Source organism: Manacus candei, unplaced genomic scaffold (assembly GCF_025592945.1).
Source record: "Manacus candei isolate 608988 ecotype Guabito, Panama unplaced genomic scaffold, ASM2559294v1 h1tg000035l, whole genome shotgun sequence".
Classification (NCBI taxonomy): domain Eukaryota; kingdom Metazoa; phylum Chordata; class Aves; order Passeriformes; family Pipridae; genus Manacus; species Manacus candei.
In genome coordinates this window covers 2,386,595-2,402,699 of record NW_026138083.1, presented here as the reverse complement: position 1 = coordinate 2,402,699, position 16,105 = coordinate 2,386,595, and the positions used below count along the sequence as shown (strand labels likewise).

Genomic DNA, 16,105 nt, shown 5'->3' with positions numbered 1-16,105 from the left:
ATGAGAAAAATTTGACTTTTCAGACTCTACCTCCCCTGCTGGCAGCCAAAACATCTCCCCAGATGGTTCTGCTCACCACTGTCTTGCCTGGTGCTCTCAGGTACAGCTGTGCTTTTTCTGCTTCCCTCTCCCAGCTTGTACCGGAGTCTCCAGGCAGTGATGATCAGACTGCTTGAAGCAAAGAATTTCAGATTAATAATAAAGCTACCTTTCAAGTTGCATTTTTGTGCCTGTTAGAAACTGTCCTCGTTTAACCAAGTTATTTTTTATATGGAGGTAAAACAGGGTGGAATCCCTTCACTAAAATATACTGAAGCTCCAGAGAAAAGGAGCACAGGGTGATCGCTGAGATATAAATTATTCTGCATTATTTGTCCTAAAACTGATTAATTTTTTTCATTTTTTTTTCCTGTAGAGTTGAAGAGTAAGACTGAAAGCATTCATTCAGCCCTTTTATGCACTAAATTAGCAATATTATTTAAGGTGAGTTAGTTAACTACTGAAATCCTCAGATTTAACAACTTAATTAATTGAGTGCTATGACCTTTAGTGTTTGTGGCAAACACTGAGTTGGCACACACGTAGTTTAGGCTTTGTGGGATTTTGAACCCTTATTTTAAGAAGAGCTGACCTTTCCTTCTCAGGACACCAAGAGTGTTGTAAGGGGACCCCAACCCCTCACCTTCAGTGGGTGCTCGGGCTCCGCAGTTGTGCTGTGACACCTCAGTGGCTTCTCCTCCGCCTGGCACTGCCGGCGCGTCAGGCGGGCGTGGGGCCTGCCCAGGCAGCTGGAGCTGTCCTCCTGCCCCCTGCCTTCCTTCACTTCCACAGCTCTTGCTGAAGGCTTGGCCAAGGGAGCCTGGGGAGGTACAGACAGTAACTCTGGGAGATGAAAGGAACTCGGGAACATTCAGAGTTATCCCAGGTGTGGGCCAGGTGAGGTACTGCCCTCCTGGCTCTCATCCCCTGGGCTACAAGAGACTGAGGTTCATGTTTGGAATACTGGAAACCACTAAAAATCTGCCAGCTAACTGGGGTTTGTGACAGAGCACTTGGCCTTTTTCAAGCCCTTTTCCTCCTTGCCCACCCCAAAAGCTGGACATGGAGCTCAGGGAGCAGGCAAACTCCTGGGAGAGCTGTGTGCCCAAATCCTCACCTGCTGAGGCTCTGCTTGGTGAGGCCTCCTGTTCAGTTTGCTTGGCTTTTCTTCACCTGGGAGTTGTGTCCCTGTTCCCCCAGCACAGGCTTTGTTCTGACAGGTGTTTTCTCCACCTTCCACCTTTTTTCCCTTGGGCTGAGCTGGTTTTGGTGGAGGCTTTGGTAGGCGAACCTGGGATGCACAGTGAGCATTTTATATAGTGAAAAAAGCCTGCATTGCACACAAAACTGTTCCAGCTCCAGGACGAGAACACAGAATGAGAGTGATTCTTTCTCCAAAGAATATTTCCCAGCATTTTAAATATCAAGAAATGTTTTCCTCAAACCAGTACCAAGGTAGAGTTGTGATGTATTTGGGAAGGATGCTAGAAAATAAACTTCAGGTCAACATTTCCACAGATTCCCCAAACAATCATCTTCACCACACAGACACACCTTAAACAACTGCATCACTTTCCAAACAGAACTTAAAGCACTTAAAAAATATGTATTTTACACCTAAAAATGACCGTCTTTCCCACTAATGGAATTACAGGTTGTTATTGATGTAATTAATTTTTAATCTGGTATCTACAAGCTCAGTCAAGCAGGGAGCTGGTCTCACCACACTTCCTTTGGTCCCAACACCAGCACTTTCACCAGAGGGGAAAAGCTGAAAGTATTTATCCAGAGCCAAAACTGTGGTGAACAAATTTGAGAATGAATGCAATTAGTATTTTATCACCTGTGTTTGGTGTGCAATCAGAACAAAGAACCAGGATGTAGCCACTGCTTTTAATGTCATCCCAGGATTGGGTTCAGATAACTATCCAGGGAGCTGTATCCTAAAATCCATGCTCTGAAACAATCCTCTTCAAGGAGCTGATGCTCCAGGATCCCCTGACTGGTACCGTCAGGTGTTTACTGGTCTTCAGAAGGGAACTGACCCCCAGCCACCTCCTTTCCTCTACCAGACTGGTACAGGTGCAATCACACAGGTCACTGGAGCCAGATCCTGCTCACTAGCAGTAAGTGAAGCAACAGGGGTTGGTTTTAGTGGCTCCCACTATTCTTAGGCTGCCTCTTTAATGGGAGAGGTGTTTGGTGAACAGAAGTGCAAAGGGAATGCTGAGATGAAGAATCAAACCTGGGATCACTCCAGACAGTGCCATGAAGAGATGCAGTGGGAAGAGCCTGCCTGTCATGCAGCACTTTGTCAGGACTGCAGCACCAAGTGCACCAGGCCCCTGAAATGCAGCATTTTCTGAAAAGTTCAGTTTTCTGCTCTCTCTACTTGCAATAAGTCCCCCTTAAATCCTTTGAACAACCCTAAAATTGCCTTTCTGCAGCTGTTGTGCAATGACTGTTAGAGGAAACTGGCTCGTGTCAGCAGCAGAACTGCAGGAACACACTCCAGTACAACCCAGGTGATCCTGGCGTTCCTGCTATTCCAAGAAGTGAGACACAGCATCACAGAATTCTCTGAAAAAGTGGTGACAGGTGCCAAGATTTAGTAATACACAGACATTCTGCTCTTGTTCCTGGCCATCAGAACCAATTCCACTTAGTCCTGTGGCACAGGAGTGGTGAGAACTGACATCCAGGGATTTTCCAGGGGGGTTGTGCACTTGCAAATAGCAAATAGCAGCAGCTCCTGCAGCCTGGAAAGTCAGGCTCATCTTTTACGCTGCCGACTGTCAAGTCTTAGGCCAGGTAATAAGAAGGAAATAAGATTTACTATTCAGTATCTGACTAAGAAATCAAAGGCTCCTGTGAAACAGAGATCCAACAGGATCAGCTGGAAATCAGCTAACAGCTACCTGATGCTTCCAGTCACTTCAGAAAACAGTGCAAACTTAAAACAAGCTGCTTAAATGAGTGAGGACAAAGTGGTCACCCCGTCCTAGCCTTCAAGTCCTGTCACCAAAGTAGCTTTTGGTTTTGTTAACAAAAAAAAAAAAAAGTGATAAAACCAGAAAAGTCAATAAAATTGCTAAAATAAGTATCTGTAATTACCAAGATCAAAACCCAGTGCCTTTTCATTAAACATGAACTTTTGTTCTGCCTTCCACAATACGTAAATAGTGCTGACAATTGGTTTGTGAGGCACTTGCTACAATAAAATGTAATTGTATCATGAGAGAAAGGTGACAATCAGGAGATCATGAAAAAATTACATATTCTCACTGGTGGTTAATTAGCCATGCAAAACCCCCTCAAACAGATATTCTCTTCTATTAGGAATGATTACTATGCAGGCCTACAGATGTCAATACCACAGTCATTCAAATACTTCTTTCCCTACTAATTGAAGGTTGTAAAGCTCTGGTGCCAAGGTTTTGCTTCCAAAGAGCTAATTTATGACTAGAAGGATATTTTATGTCTTCAGTTGCAGCAGCTACAAAACTCAGCAAATCAGAACCATCTGTGCACTGATACTTGAATCACCATTCATCTCGCAGCCTATCAGTCACATTAGTTTGCATCCTGCATTCTTGGCTCACGTGCACTTGTGATGGTCCAAAGTTCACCAGGAATATTAAAAATGGCTGGTGCCCTGACCCTGCCTTATTGCACACACAGAGCCCCACTCGGGGCCGCTGCATCCGGGGATTTCACGGCGCAGGAGCAGCGGGACTGACATTTCCCAGCACCACTTTCTAATTACCTCACCCTCCTCTCTTAGTAAGGCTGGGCTTTATTAACTTGCAGCTTCAGACTTTAGAGTACTACAGGAAAACAGCACAGGACAGCTGCCACTTCTAAAATCCCGTGTCAGTGCAGCCCATGGCCCCACACACCAGGAACGTTTCTGTCCCACAGTCGTTCCTCCTCCACACTGGGGCTGCAGGAGTGGGAAGGCAAATGAGAAAGAACAGTTTGAAAGTGAGAAAATGAATTAAATGCTTTCACTAATAAAGGTAACTTTGCTTTTAATCTGGGACGAAGGAAAAACCTGGCATTCAGGCTTGTCTTCAAGATGTTAGTGAACAAAGTCCTTGACTTCCCCATTATCCTGAAAGTAAATCATTCTGCACAGACCTCCTGCTTTGATGTGAGAGCCCGTGGGTCAAAAGGACTCATGGCAGCTCTTCCTCCTTGAGGGTTGACATTCCACTTTTTAGCAAAGCCAGGGGAAACAGGAATTAACAAGCACGGTGTATTTAAGGCAAAAGAACTGCTGTGTCAGTCTCATTTTGGGATCTGAAACCATTTCCTCCCCTGCCAGAGGAAAGGCGAGGAGCAGGAGATGTCAGAGATAATCCCAGGGCTGTCTCACTTACTTTGGAAGCTTTAGCAGTGCAGTGATTCCCTGAGCAGGCTGCCGTGGAAAATTCCAGAGGGCCATCGTAGCGCATCCCTCTGGACTCCAGGCCATCCACCAGGATTTTCTTCAGCGCTTGATACTTGGGCTTCTCATCGTAAGCTAAGCCACAAACACAGGCCAAAAACTTGGCTACTTCACCTGTGGAGAGGATTGATTGGAGGGTAAATTCCACCCAGAACTTCAGAGAGGGTTCATCCCAACACGCTGCCAATCCCACAGTGCCAAACAAGGAGCCACAGTTCCAGTGGAACACACACTCCCGACACAGAACTGACAATATCTTGTCTTTCTGAGATGAGAAGAGGAAAGGACAGACGTGGATAATAAACAAGCCAGCCCTTAAGTGCCCCACCTCTAACTCCTACAGCACCGAAAGCTATCCAAGGATAAAAATCAAAATATCAACAAATATTGATAGTTCTATGTAAAAAAAAAAAAAGTCTTTTACATTTGATGGATCATAGTACTCCTTTAAATATTAATTACTGTCACCTATATTATTTATCTGCTTAGATATTACACTGGGAATGCTTTGGAAAAAATGCAACTTTTTTTTAACTTCAAATACAACTGTTGTTTTTGTGATTGCACCCTAGAAAAGTAAAGCAGCAATACTTTATCATCAAGTGGTTCAAAAAGCAGGGAAACCACTGAATGGGCAGAAGTAATGCTGGTAGGAAAAACATATGGGGGGATCAAACTTTTCCTTCAGTTGAAGACCCAAGTGTATCCTAAAACTAGAGTGCTACACCAGATATTAGCATCTAGTCAAATCCCAGCAGGAAAGATTTATTAAATACGTATACACACCATGAATATATTTTATCTGATACACAATGCATTCCAATAATTCCAATACAAAATGCTAGGAAAACAAGGGAAGAAATCAAAAATAGATACTGGCCTTTGTTCTCCCTGGGTTAGTTTTGTATTTCAGTGAAGGAAGAAACAGCATGACACAAACTGTCCATTCTTTTGCTCTTTCAAACTCTGAGCAATAAACCTTTGGTAGACAGTTCCTTCCTACTTCCATACTAACAGCTACTCCTGATTCCAGGACAGTCACTGCTTCCCAACACCTTGGATCACATATGGCCAAGGTCCCTTATGTCACCCCATGGGCTAATCACAGATGAGACTGAGCAAGATTATTTATTTTTGAAGACTTTGTTAAATTTGTGTTCCTTCCACTTCTCTTCCCCCCCCCCCAGTGAGACACTGAGCGTGCTCGGTGCCAGGCTGAGGAGCAGCCGGTGCAGGGTGCCAGGACACTTACTGCAGCTTCTGCCAGAGGAGCCCCACTTCAGCACCGAGTCGGGGAGCTCATCCAGGAGTCTGGAACAACACGAGAGGGCAACGATTCAATGTGGGTTTGGAGCAGGTGATTCTTCATTTGGGATTTAGGAAGACAGCAAGTCTCAGTTCCAAAGGGAGTGGACCTCCGGGATAGCTAATGATTCACAGCACTGCTTTTGAACCCACATCTCCCCTCAGCTCTGTTTTTAACCCTTTGCACACTGCTGGTTTCACCAAGTTACATAATTACCTAATTCCAGGCTGGCAGCTAAAACTGCACTTTCTTTGCAAATGTTTTAAGCTTTCTAGAAGGAAAAAGAAAAGCCCTTTGAGCCGAAATGGCTTGTTCTGATTTCAAATTGATGATTCCTGTTTATATTTTATAAATTCAGGCAGCAGTTCTGCTCTGCCTTCTGGTCATTGAGCATCAGGTTCATTCTGCCCTATAGCAATGGCTGTCAAAATTCCACACAGGCAGGGCCAAGGGGGAGAGGGACTCCCACAAACTTCCTTGTGCACATCCTTGAAGCCTGTGTTTGCTGGGAATGCCAGCAATGCAAGGGTTAACGAAGGAAGAATTATCGAAGCAGCTCGATTGATTAAATTGATTTCCCATTGAACTGCAGGAGTGTTCCCCTTGCAGGGGGCTGTGCAGTGCTCAGAACTTCCACAGGAGGAATACTGGACGTGGCAGAGGAGTCAACATTTACAGCTGCAATCGGCCCGGAGCCGGTGCCACACGGAATGTGCACATTGATTTCCATGGATCAGCCATCCCCACTGGGCACCTCTGTGGTGACCTGCCCTACTTAAAAGTTTGCTGCCTCCTGCCACTGTGGTGCTCCCTTTCTGGGTAACTGCAGGCTGCAGGTACCACGAGCAATTCACTCTCTCAAGCCCCAACTGTGCAGGCAGAGGAAGAAAACACCACCACGCTCTGTTGCTTCAGTGAGCTCTGAGTGAGTCATGCTGGGGAAAAAAGGAAAGATTTCCACCGAGTTCCTCAGTGTTTTGGTATTTAATTGTTTGTAATGGCACCAGGCTTATATAACATTAAAAACCTACAGAAAAACATCTGAAAAATAGTATCATAGAGAAAGTTAAATAAATTGAATGCACGTGTGGAAAAACCTCCAAGAGATGTTTGTCCTTCAGAACCTACAAAGCACCCGTGAAGCTTAATGGGAACACACAACAACCTTCTGTATGTGCACCAGGGCCTGGGCTAATTTACAAATGTTTTCTTTGAAAAAAAAAAGAGTATTGGAAAAATACAGAGCAGACAAAATGCCTGTGTACTGTGCACTGGAATTCATCCTCTCTCTGCAGCAGCACAGACATAAACATGCAAAGGAAGGGAGACATGCACATAAAGTTCACATTTTAACTGCTTCCAACATCTCTCTTAATTAAGGAAAATTGTTGGAGCTTTCTCCTAAGGTGCTGTACAGCATGGAGAGCTGTCTTTTCCAGACCTGTGGAGTGCTGAGGATGCTGCAGGGTTACAGGGTGAGGTGTGTACACGTGTGGGGGTTTGTTTTTACTTGGTTTTCGCAGCCTGGACAGCCACAGGGTCCTTCAGGTTCTGCTCCCAGGGCAGCTTCCCACAGAGCCATTGCAGCATGCAGTAGCCAAGGATTTCAAGGTCACCTCTTCTGGATGGGGCTAAAATGTGGGAAAGGAGAGGGGGAGAGAAAAAAAAAATACAATTAAGAATAAGAACCTCGTCTTAGGAAATAGAAAGACTTTGACTGAACTACTGCTGATGAAATATGAAAAAGCCAACTGGGCAAAGTGTTTTGTTTATTCAGCTGTACCAGCCCCAAACCGCCCCGGCACTTGGCCACAGGCCACAGACAGGCAGGGACTTGTTACTGCTGGAGTGAGGGTCAGCTTCCTCACCTCCTCCAACTCCATCCTTCCTCAGTCTGGCCTGTCACAGGGACTTGATCCCCATGGCCTCTGACATGATCCAGACAGCCCATAACCGAGTACCAACACTTTCTCAAAGAGCCAAGCAGTAAAACAAAGAAATAAATGTCTGCTGCTAAATTGCTAACACATGTTCCAGGAAGTCCATGGGGTCCACATTGGTCATGCAGGGACTCCGTGAGAGCAGACTAAACACTGATGGCCTTTCCTGTTCTCCCGCGGAGCCGTTTGAACTCGGATGCTGGGACAAAAGTGCCATCTAGTGAGCACTGACTCACCCGAGCCCGCGGCTCCGGCACCGGGAAGCGTTGGTTACTTGTAGCACAACCCAAAATACAGGGGCTGTTTAGCAAAGTCCTGGGTGAGCTTCCCACTGCTGCTTCCAAAAGGGAAGCTATTCCACGAACAACTTACTCCCACTCTGCTCACTCCCAGCAGAACACAAAGACAGGAGATAAATTCAACCAAAAATTAACCCCAACCCCAGCATCATCTACACAGGAAAACAGGTAACTGAAGTTAATCCATGGATTGACTTTTCCAAGGCAAAGAGGTGGAAACAGTGCAATATTCATAGAATTGCTACTGCTTTGCTGCTCCTCAGAGGAAACCAAACTTGAAAAAACTGAGCAAGCAGGATCACTGCAGAATTTCTCTGTACAGTTTGCATGTCAAGGCCAGAAGCTGCTCGGCGTGATTAAAGACAGACACATGCACCAGTTAAATTTATGCTTTTCCAAAATGAGTTTGTGCTTTCCAGGAAGGAAAGAAGAGTTCACGCTTGTTGGGTGCTTTCTATCCATTGTAAAGCCCAGTAGCTGAGCAGTGTGCTGCTAATCCAGCTGTAAACAGATATCATATTTTATGGGCCTTCATTAAATAAATTCCAGAAAGTCACTCAGCAAACTTATCTTTTAATTTAAGGAGTCGTCTGCTAAAAGCTGCGGTGCCAACACATCATAACTGCTCCTTGTTACCCTCCACACATTACTGTAAGAGCACAAGATTAGTTTTTATACGTTCCCTATCTTAGCTGCTCTTAGGCCAGCATTATTGAAGGCCCTGGATCCCACAGAACTCTGCTCTGTCCCTTGGGCACCGTTTATTTTCTGCACTGGATTCAGCACCGTCCTAACGCAAGACTTGGCTCCCATATTAAAATAAAAACACAATCTCCACCACTTGCTGCTCTGTAGTGATTTCTCCAGCCATAAATCTCCCCTTAACTGTGGAACAATTCCATTCATACACATGTGTTCACAACTCCTTTTTCCATTATGGCAATTCCAGATTATATCCATATAAGCCAATGGTTTTGCCTGCAGAGCCCCTCATTTTCACACCAGGCTTTTCTGGCACCTGTTTGTGTAAGAGGGGCTACAGAAAGTGGCCCTTTGAGGAAAACTGTGAGAATTACCATGGCTGGCTTTTTTCCACAGGGGATTAATGGCTGTGCATCTGTAAATAACCCCAAACCAGTCAGATTTCACAAGGCAACCCAAAATAACTCCTTTCCTCACCAAACAGACCCCAGAGACTAAAGGTGATTTCCCAGGGAGCAGTTTGGCCATGACTAACGACCTTCTCCTCACCTGCAGCTCTTCCAGCCCTTCCTGACTAACCCTGGGACAAAGCCATCCCAAACCAGGAGCTGGGAGCAAGGAAGCCTTGGATAACACCAGCCCAAAGCCACAGGAAAAAGAGGTACATGGAGCTGAACCAAAGCTCCCTAGAAATGAAAGGGGAAATGTTTCACAGAGACAGTAACTCCCACATCCCTTTATCTCCCAGGTCACCACAAGTGCTGCTAAATAAAGACATTTACATGTGTTTTTCATAGAACCACATGGAAATGTCAGTGTTGGATTCTTTGGCTGTACTTATTTCTCTCTGCTCCATCATCAGCCCACTATAAACTAAATTCCTCAACTTTTTAAATCATTCAGATTCTTGTTAAAAAGTATTTGACTAATCTTTAATAAATTAATATTGTCTATGAACAGTGGAATTATTAGATTTTCCCTCCAAATAGATAAATTTCAATGATATGTTTACTTGGAAAAATAAATCTGCTCACACAATTGAAGATTACAGGAATTCTTGATAAACATCAACAGAGAGAAATCAATCTGCTTTCATTTTAAATACGACAGCCAGGCAAAAATAAAACAATTCTGCTTGATAACTTGTCACTGTTATGAGAGTGTACACTCAAAACAGGGCTTATTTAAATCAAATTCTCTTCTCTGCAGACTAAAAACTTGCTGGTTTTTTTTTCCCCTTCTTTTTTTAGTAGATGTTTGATTTCTGCTTTTCTACTCACAGGAATTTTTGACTGTTATTTTAGTCTCACGAAATACTATTTGATGGGAACATATTGGTGGTATTTTATTTCACAATAATGTGAGAGTTTAATTTTTTAATTTGAGGAGTTAAGGCCTGATTTTGTCCTCAGTCCTGCCAAGATAAATCAGGACCAACTCCACCAAAATGAATGAACTCACAACCACATCACTGAAATCGGAGTTTATGTGCACCACAAACACACTCAACACACAGGCACAGGGTTCAAAAATAACTCAGAGTAACAAAACTAAAGCAACTCACCTCGAGAAGAAAATACACTGGATTTACAACTACCTGAGCTCTAAATTATATTCAGATTATTATTTCAAAATAGATCATAAAAGATATCACAGCAGCCACAATATGCTTTGAAAACTAAACTGCTCCCAAGAACTCACCTGCAACCCACACAAAAATGGGAGTTTTCCTCCACAGCCCCTATTTAGCTGATTTTCTCAAGCCTTTTGTAAAGATCTGGGAGGCCAAGCAGTGCCAGATGAACTCTGCTCGTTGTTAATTAGCACTGTTACATCAGAATTTCTCTATTAGTGATTTTTCTGATTAGAAGCTTTTTGTAAAAAGGATCATTTTGGTTGCTCCTGTTTCATCCTCGTGCAGAGGCACCTCCAGTTCTCCCTGGCAGCACACAACACAAATGCCTGTAGTTCACAGACAGACCTCACACCAGAACTGTTAACCGTGAAGGAAAGGAGGGTTCACATGACCACAGTGAAATATAACTCTGATAAAAATGTATCATCACCAGGTGATATAACTCAAGGTTGAGATGATTAAAAAACCAGGCAAATACAAGACTTGCCAAAAATCCATGCCTCTATTGGGGGCAGGAGAAAGGAAAAGACCCCAAAAAAAGGTGATGATGAAGTAGTGCTTCCCCCGGTCCTGGTCAGTGTGAGGAGCTCACTGCAGCAGGAGGGACCAGCTGATGGTGGGTGGCTGCAGGGGAAAGGTCAGAGAAATACAGTTCCATTTACAACATATTTCAGTGCTTGGAAGCCATTCTGTGGAGTTATCCAGTCTCAGGCAGGGCAAGTGCCAGTTGGGAACAATCCCTCCTCTCCTCATGTGCAGCCCTGCACCCTCAGCCTGGCACGGTGAAGGACTCACTGACAATAACCACCACCATGGAATGCTGAAAGGAAAATCCAGTGCAAACATGGCACCACCACAGCTGGAGCACAGCTCTTCCACATGGCAAAGAGGGACTTTTCCTGTGCCAGCCGTGGGCTCTCTCCTAAGCTGGGATCCTACAGCTCCACACCGGACGGGCCGAACGGCTCACGGGTACGGAACACGGGCAGAGCTGGCAGGAGGGAATGATCAGGACTGGTGGAATGGGATGGGCTGACAGGAAGAGGGCTGGGGTCCTGATCCAGTGGGGAGGATGGAAGATGCAAGGGAAGTTCACCACAAGGTATGGGCGGGACAGAAAACGGTGGTGGCAGGAGATGAGGTACCTGGTCGGAAGCAAAAGGTTCCAAGCTTGCAGTGAGGAGAACGTGTGGCAGGAGAGGGGACGGGGAGTTTTACTCTTCTCTCACATCTGTGTGGCAGAAAAAGAGAGTCACAAAGGTGAGGGCCTGACAAGTAGGTGTGGGGGAACACGTCTCTGAAGTTCTGGTGTGGAGAACAGCCAAAATGAAACAGCCCCTTCCCAGCCACACTCCTCAGCCATGACAGAAAGTTGTAACACTCCTCTTATTTTTGCTGCTTCTGGACATTCCTGGCAGGACAGAATAAGCTTGGAGAGGTGGTTGTAGGAATCTATCCAATCTTCTCCTTGTTAAAACCTGACTCTTGTTTCCCTTACAGCCACCTTCTGCTCTTTCTTGTGCTGGGCACACATTTCTAATCCAACTCTCAGGAACTAAACCATCTCTTTATTTATTTCACACTGTAAAGTTCCACCCATTTTTTGCCAGACCGGTTATATTTTCCTTTTATTATTTAGGATTTACAGTTTGTCCTGCACACAGTCTTTGGGAAACACATATCAAACTGCAGCAAATCAATAATTCATTTGACCAACAACGAAAAAAATCCTACAGGCTCCCTGTGAATCCTAACTATGCATGGACAGGTGCCAAATAAACCTCTTGATCCAGAGCCATTCAGAGCTCTGTTCTCTGGAAGCAGGCTCAGAAGGAATGTGTTTCCATAGGTGTTTATATTCCTGCACATCCTTCCTCACAAAATGAACCCTGCATATATTCCAGTCAACCCTTGCATGTAACAGAGCAGGAACAATGGCCAGGCAGAGCTGTGTCTTTAATATCAAACAGCAGCAGCTCTGTCAGAGCAGGGGGAGAACAGGAAGAACTGCAGAGCTTTCCCTGCCCTCACCCAGTGCCGGCACTGCCCTGGACAAACAGTGCCCAAGCGCTCTGACGGATCTTAAGGAGCACATGTGAGGGGCACAGAGAAGCCTGTCAGAAGTCCCCACTGCTGCATGAAGCAGCTTTCCTGTTCCAGATGTAGATACAAGTCCTGCCTGGATTTTGGTGGAGCCCCCGATGTGGTGGGCGGCAACTCTGCTCTGAGTCGCTGCGAAACACTGAGAAGGAGGAGCGGAATCATCTCAGAATCGATGGCAAACACAAATATCTGCTGGAGGGAATTCAGCACAGACAGTTCATACTCTTATGTTCATCAATGGTAGCAAATTAAAACTGGTCCTACACACTCAATGCCCGGGCCTGGAGTATTTAAAAGCCCTCAATATGTGAAGCATGGTGTATCTCCAGAGAAATTAGGTATTGACTGCACGCCTCAGTGAGCAGGGAATCTGCAAAAATCCATAGCAGCCATTGATCCAAATATTACTTTTTAACACTAACTATGTAACAATTTTTTAAATGTACACTGGGTACAGTTATAATTCTCTTTAATTATCAATCAACAAGCCAAAGTGTAACACTGTTTATACAGCATGGTCTTTAAAAATGGATCCAGTGACTACACTCCAACCCGATGCCCAAACTATCAATGCAGTTGTGCTACAGGAAATTGGTATCAAAATAGACAGGGTTTCAATTTAAAACACCCCCACACTGGTTGGGAAGGGATCCTGCCACCAAATACTGGCTTCGTGAAAGGAGGTTATATCAGCTCCAAGCATTGCCAAGAGGCACTTTTGAAAGCAACAAACTCATAATTTTGTTAAAGTTTCAGCATGTACCTCAAATTTCTGTATATATTCAGTAGCTGCTTCATGAGGAAGTCAAAATGTGCTCATTTGTCTGGCTCAGTGCTGCTCAGGGAGGTTGAGATATTTATGTTGCTACACACATTTGGGAAATGCCCGCTGGAAAGGATCTCATTTATATAAAATAACATTTAAAAATCAGAACTACATTCCTAGAGCATGGAAATTAAAAAAAAACTCCACTGTGAAAAGCTGGGTACCACCAGAATGAGGGCTATCTGTGCAGCTCTTATTTGCCAACAGTGTTTAAACACTTTCCAGAAGGACACCTGAATGTCCTGAAACTTCTCCACAACTCCAAACCTCACAACAAGGGATGAGGGAAACCAGTCACTGTGTTCTGCCCTCTGGACCTGGGCACTCTCCAACAGAAGTGGCTGCAGATGCACCTTTTCCCTGGGATGTTGAGAGATCTGCTGCAAATGGGAAAACTGGTAATTTGACCTTAATGGGTTCAGGCTGTTTGTCGTGGTTTAACCCCAGCCAGCAGACAAAACACCACAGAGCCACTCGCTCATTCCCTGCCCCTCCCTGGTGGGATGGGAAGCAAAACTGGGGAAAAAAAGGAAAAATCGAGGGATTGAGATAAGCACAGTTTAATACTTGAAATGAAATTCAAAAAATAATAATTAAAAGGGAGACAACAAAGAGAGAGGGGAATGAAATCCAGGAGAGACAGGTGGTGCACAATACAGTTGCTCAGCACCCACCTGAGCAGCGATGGGCCCCTCCCAGCACACCCCCCAGATTATCCACTGCCCAGGTCATTCCACATTATGGAAAAGCCCTTTGGCCAGCTCAGCTCAGCTCCCTCCCAGCTCCTTGTGCAGCTCCTCACCTGCAGGGCATGGGAACTCCACAGTCTTGGATTTAGGGAAAGCATCGCTCAGCAACAACCAAACCATCCTATGTTATCAGTGCTGTTCTCACCCTAAACCCAAACCACAGCACTGCACCAGCTACTGGGATGAAAATTAACTCTCTTTTGGTTTCTGGAGTCCTCCACTTTTAACCACTTCCATCCTGGCTTTAGCCACTTGAAGGGGTTTATCTAAGCCACAGATTTGCAAAACTTACCTCACACCCCAGTCTGTAAGACTTCCCTGCACTTTCAAACAAAAGGAATTACCTGTCCTGTAATCCCATACTGTGACCAGACACTTCCAAACTAGATGGTATAACTGTCCAACTGCCAAATCCCAAACACTCCAGCTTCCACTATTCTTCAAAGAGCATCCACATCAAACACCAGTGCACAGCCACAGTGCTCACACCACCAGGCAAAGCAGAGTCAGAGCTCCAGAAAACACCCTATGTGCTTGGCAGGGCCAGAAGAGCCCAGAACAGATCCCTCCTCACCACAAAACACTTTTTAGCAGGTGAAAAGGTGCAATTGTCTCAGCAGGAAATACTTGACAGTCTTATTTCATTTTTCCTAATGACCAGAGTTAAACGATTGCAGGTTTTAACAGCTCCGGCAAATTATCAGGCCCCTCTACATTACATGGTCAATGGGCCTTTTAATAGAAAAAGCAATAATATACAGTTGTTTGTGCCAACTAAAACTCGTTAGAAAGTATTAGTTTAAGGTAACAGTTCAGCAGCTATTAACAAGCACAAATTTCTGCACTTATCCCTCGTGCCAGGCTGGCAGCAGCAAACCAGTCCCTTTTAGAAGATCTTCGGGGTGGAGAGGGGGAGAGGGGAAGGAAAAGTTAACAAAAAGACACTTTCATAGCAAGAGTCAAACTTTTTCAATAATGACCATTTTTTTCACTAGCATAACATTAGAATTGACTTTTTGTCTTGCTGACATAGCAACTAAGAAAGTTGTGTTGCATTGACCATATTGATTGTGAACAATGCAGCCATCAGTGGGACTTTACACCATATATTTTCAATATTGACCTCCCAGTCCCTTTTCCATGGCTCCATGGGTCTGCTATTGGATTTGGACTGCAGTGTAATAAACAGCTAAGGTTTAATTAATGGTAAATGAATACAAGACATAGGTTATGACTTTAACTAATTAGGGAATTGTTGAATTAAGTCTGCCTTGGAATGCAAGGCAGTACAATCAATATCCAATAAAAGGACTATGTATGTAATTTACCTGCAAATGTGTTTCCAATACCATCAAAGTGAGTTTAAATAAGTAAGATATATGAAAGGCTACTGGAAAAAGATTTCAAAAAGTTAACGCTTTACGGCTTCAAGAAAGGTTTTTCTCCTTGCAGAAGGAATGTCATCCTTGAAATATCCTCCCATAACACAGATGGTGACACTCAGGCACAGCTCTCCCTAAAGGACAGTGCACACTCAAAATGTTTTCCCTTCCCAATGCAACATTAGCAAACAGTGCAGCAAACACCAACCAGTGCTCCCAACATGGACCAATTCAATGTAATGGTGAGCTCTTCTCAGGGGGTCTTGGTCTGCAGAGCCTTCCAGGGTCCATCCTGCCACCCCCCTTCCCTCCCAGTCCTGGAGAAACATTCCCAGGAACAGGAGGAGGTCACCACCCGAGGGGCAGAGCAGCCCCCAGCCTGCTCCTGCTGTGTACATCAGCTCCCACGGCCCGATTCCTCATTCTGTAATCACTCATCTGAAATAAAAAAAGAGACCTACCTACTCCCTTGTGGGCATCTATGCTGGTAAACTCTATTGTCCCATTATGGCCCTTCCTAGGATTTTCCTGATACTGTTTGTGGTTCCCATTGGGACAATATCTGTAGGCAAGTCCATAATCTGCAAGATAAACCTGGAAGACATGAACAGACAAATGAATAATGCTTTTGTCCTTTGAAAGTATAACCTTTATAATTAAGTCTTAAGAAACT

The 16,105-nt window shown here is 44.6% G+C and overlaps 1 protein-coding gene across 3 annotated transcripts in view; it reads right to left on the bottom strand.

Moving 5' to 3' along the window:
• Positions 1–16,105, bottom strand: part of VRK2 (VRK serine/threonine kinase 2) — a 35,747-nt gene that overhangs the window by 1,473 nt on the left and 18,169 nt on the right. The window contains exons 8-14 of one of the 3 annotated variants that reach the window (XM_051792882.1): positions 15,894–16,026; positions 7,306–7,426; positions 5,742–5,800; positions 4,422–4,603; positions 1,157–1,330; positions 683–859; positions 77–171 (exon numbers count right to left, since the gene is read on the bottom strand). In XM_051792882.1, coding sequence (XP_051648842.1) covers positions 97–171; positions 683–859; positions 1,157–1,330; positions 4,422–4,603; positions 5,742–5,800; positions 7,306–7,426; positions 15,894–16,026 — 921 coding nt within the window. In that variant the 3' untranslated portion in view covers positions 77–96. The remainder of the gene's footprint in view (positions 1–76; positions 172–682; positions 860–1,156; positions 1,331–4,421; positions 4,604–5,741; positions 5,801–7,305; positions 7,427–15,893; positions 16,027–16,105) is intronic. The other 2 variants (XM_051792883.1, XM_051792881.1) reach the window with 2 other exon arrangements.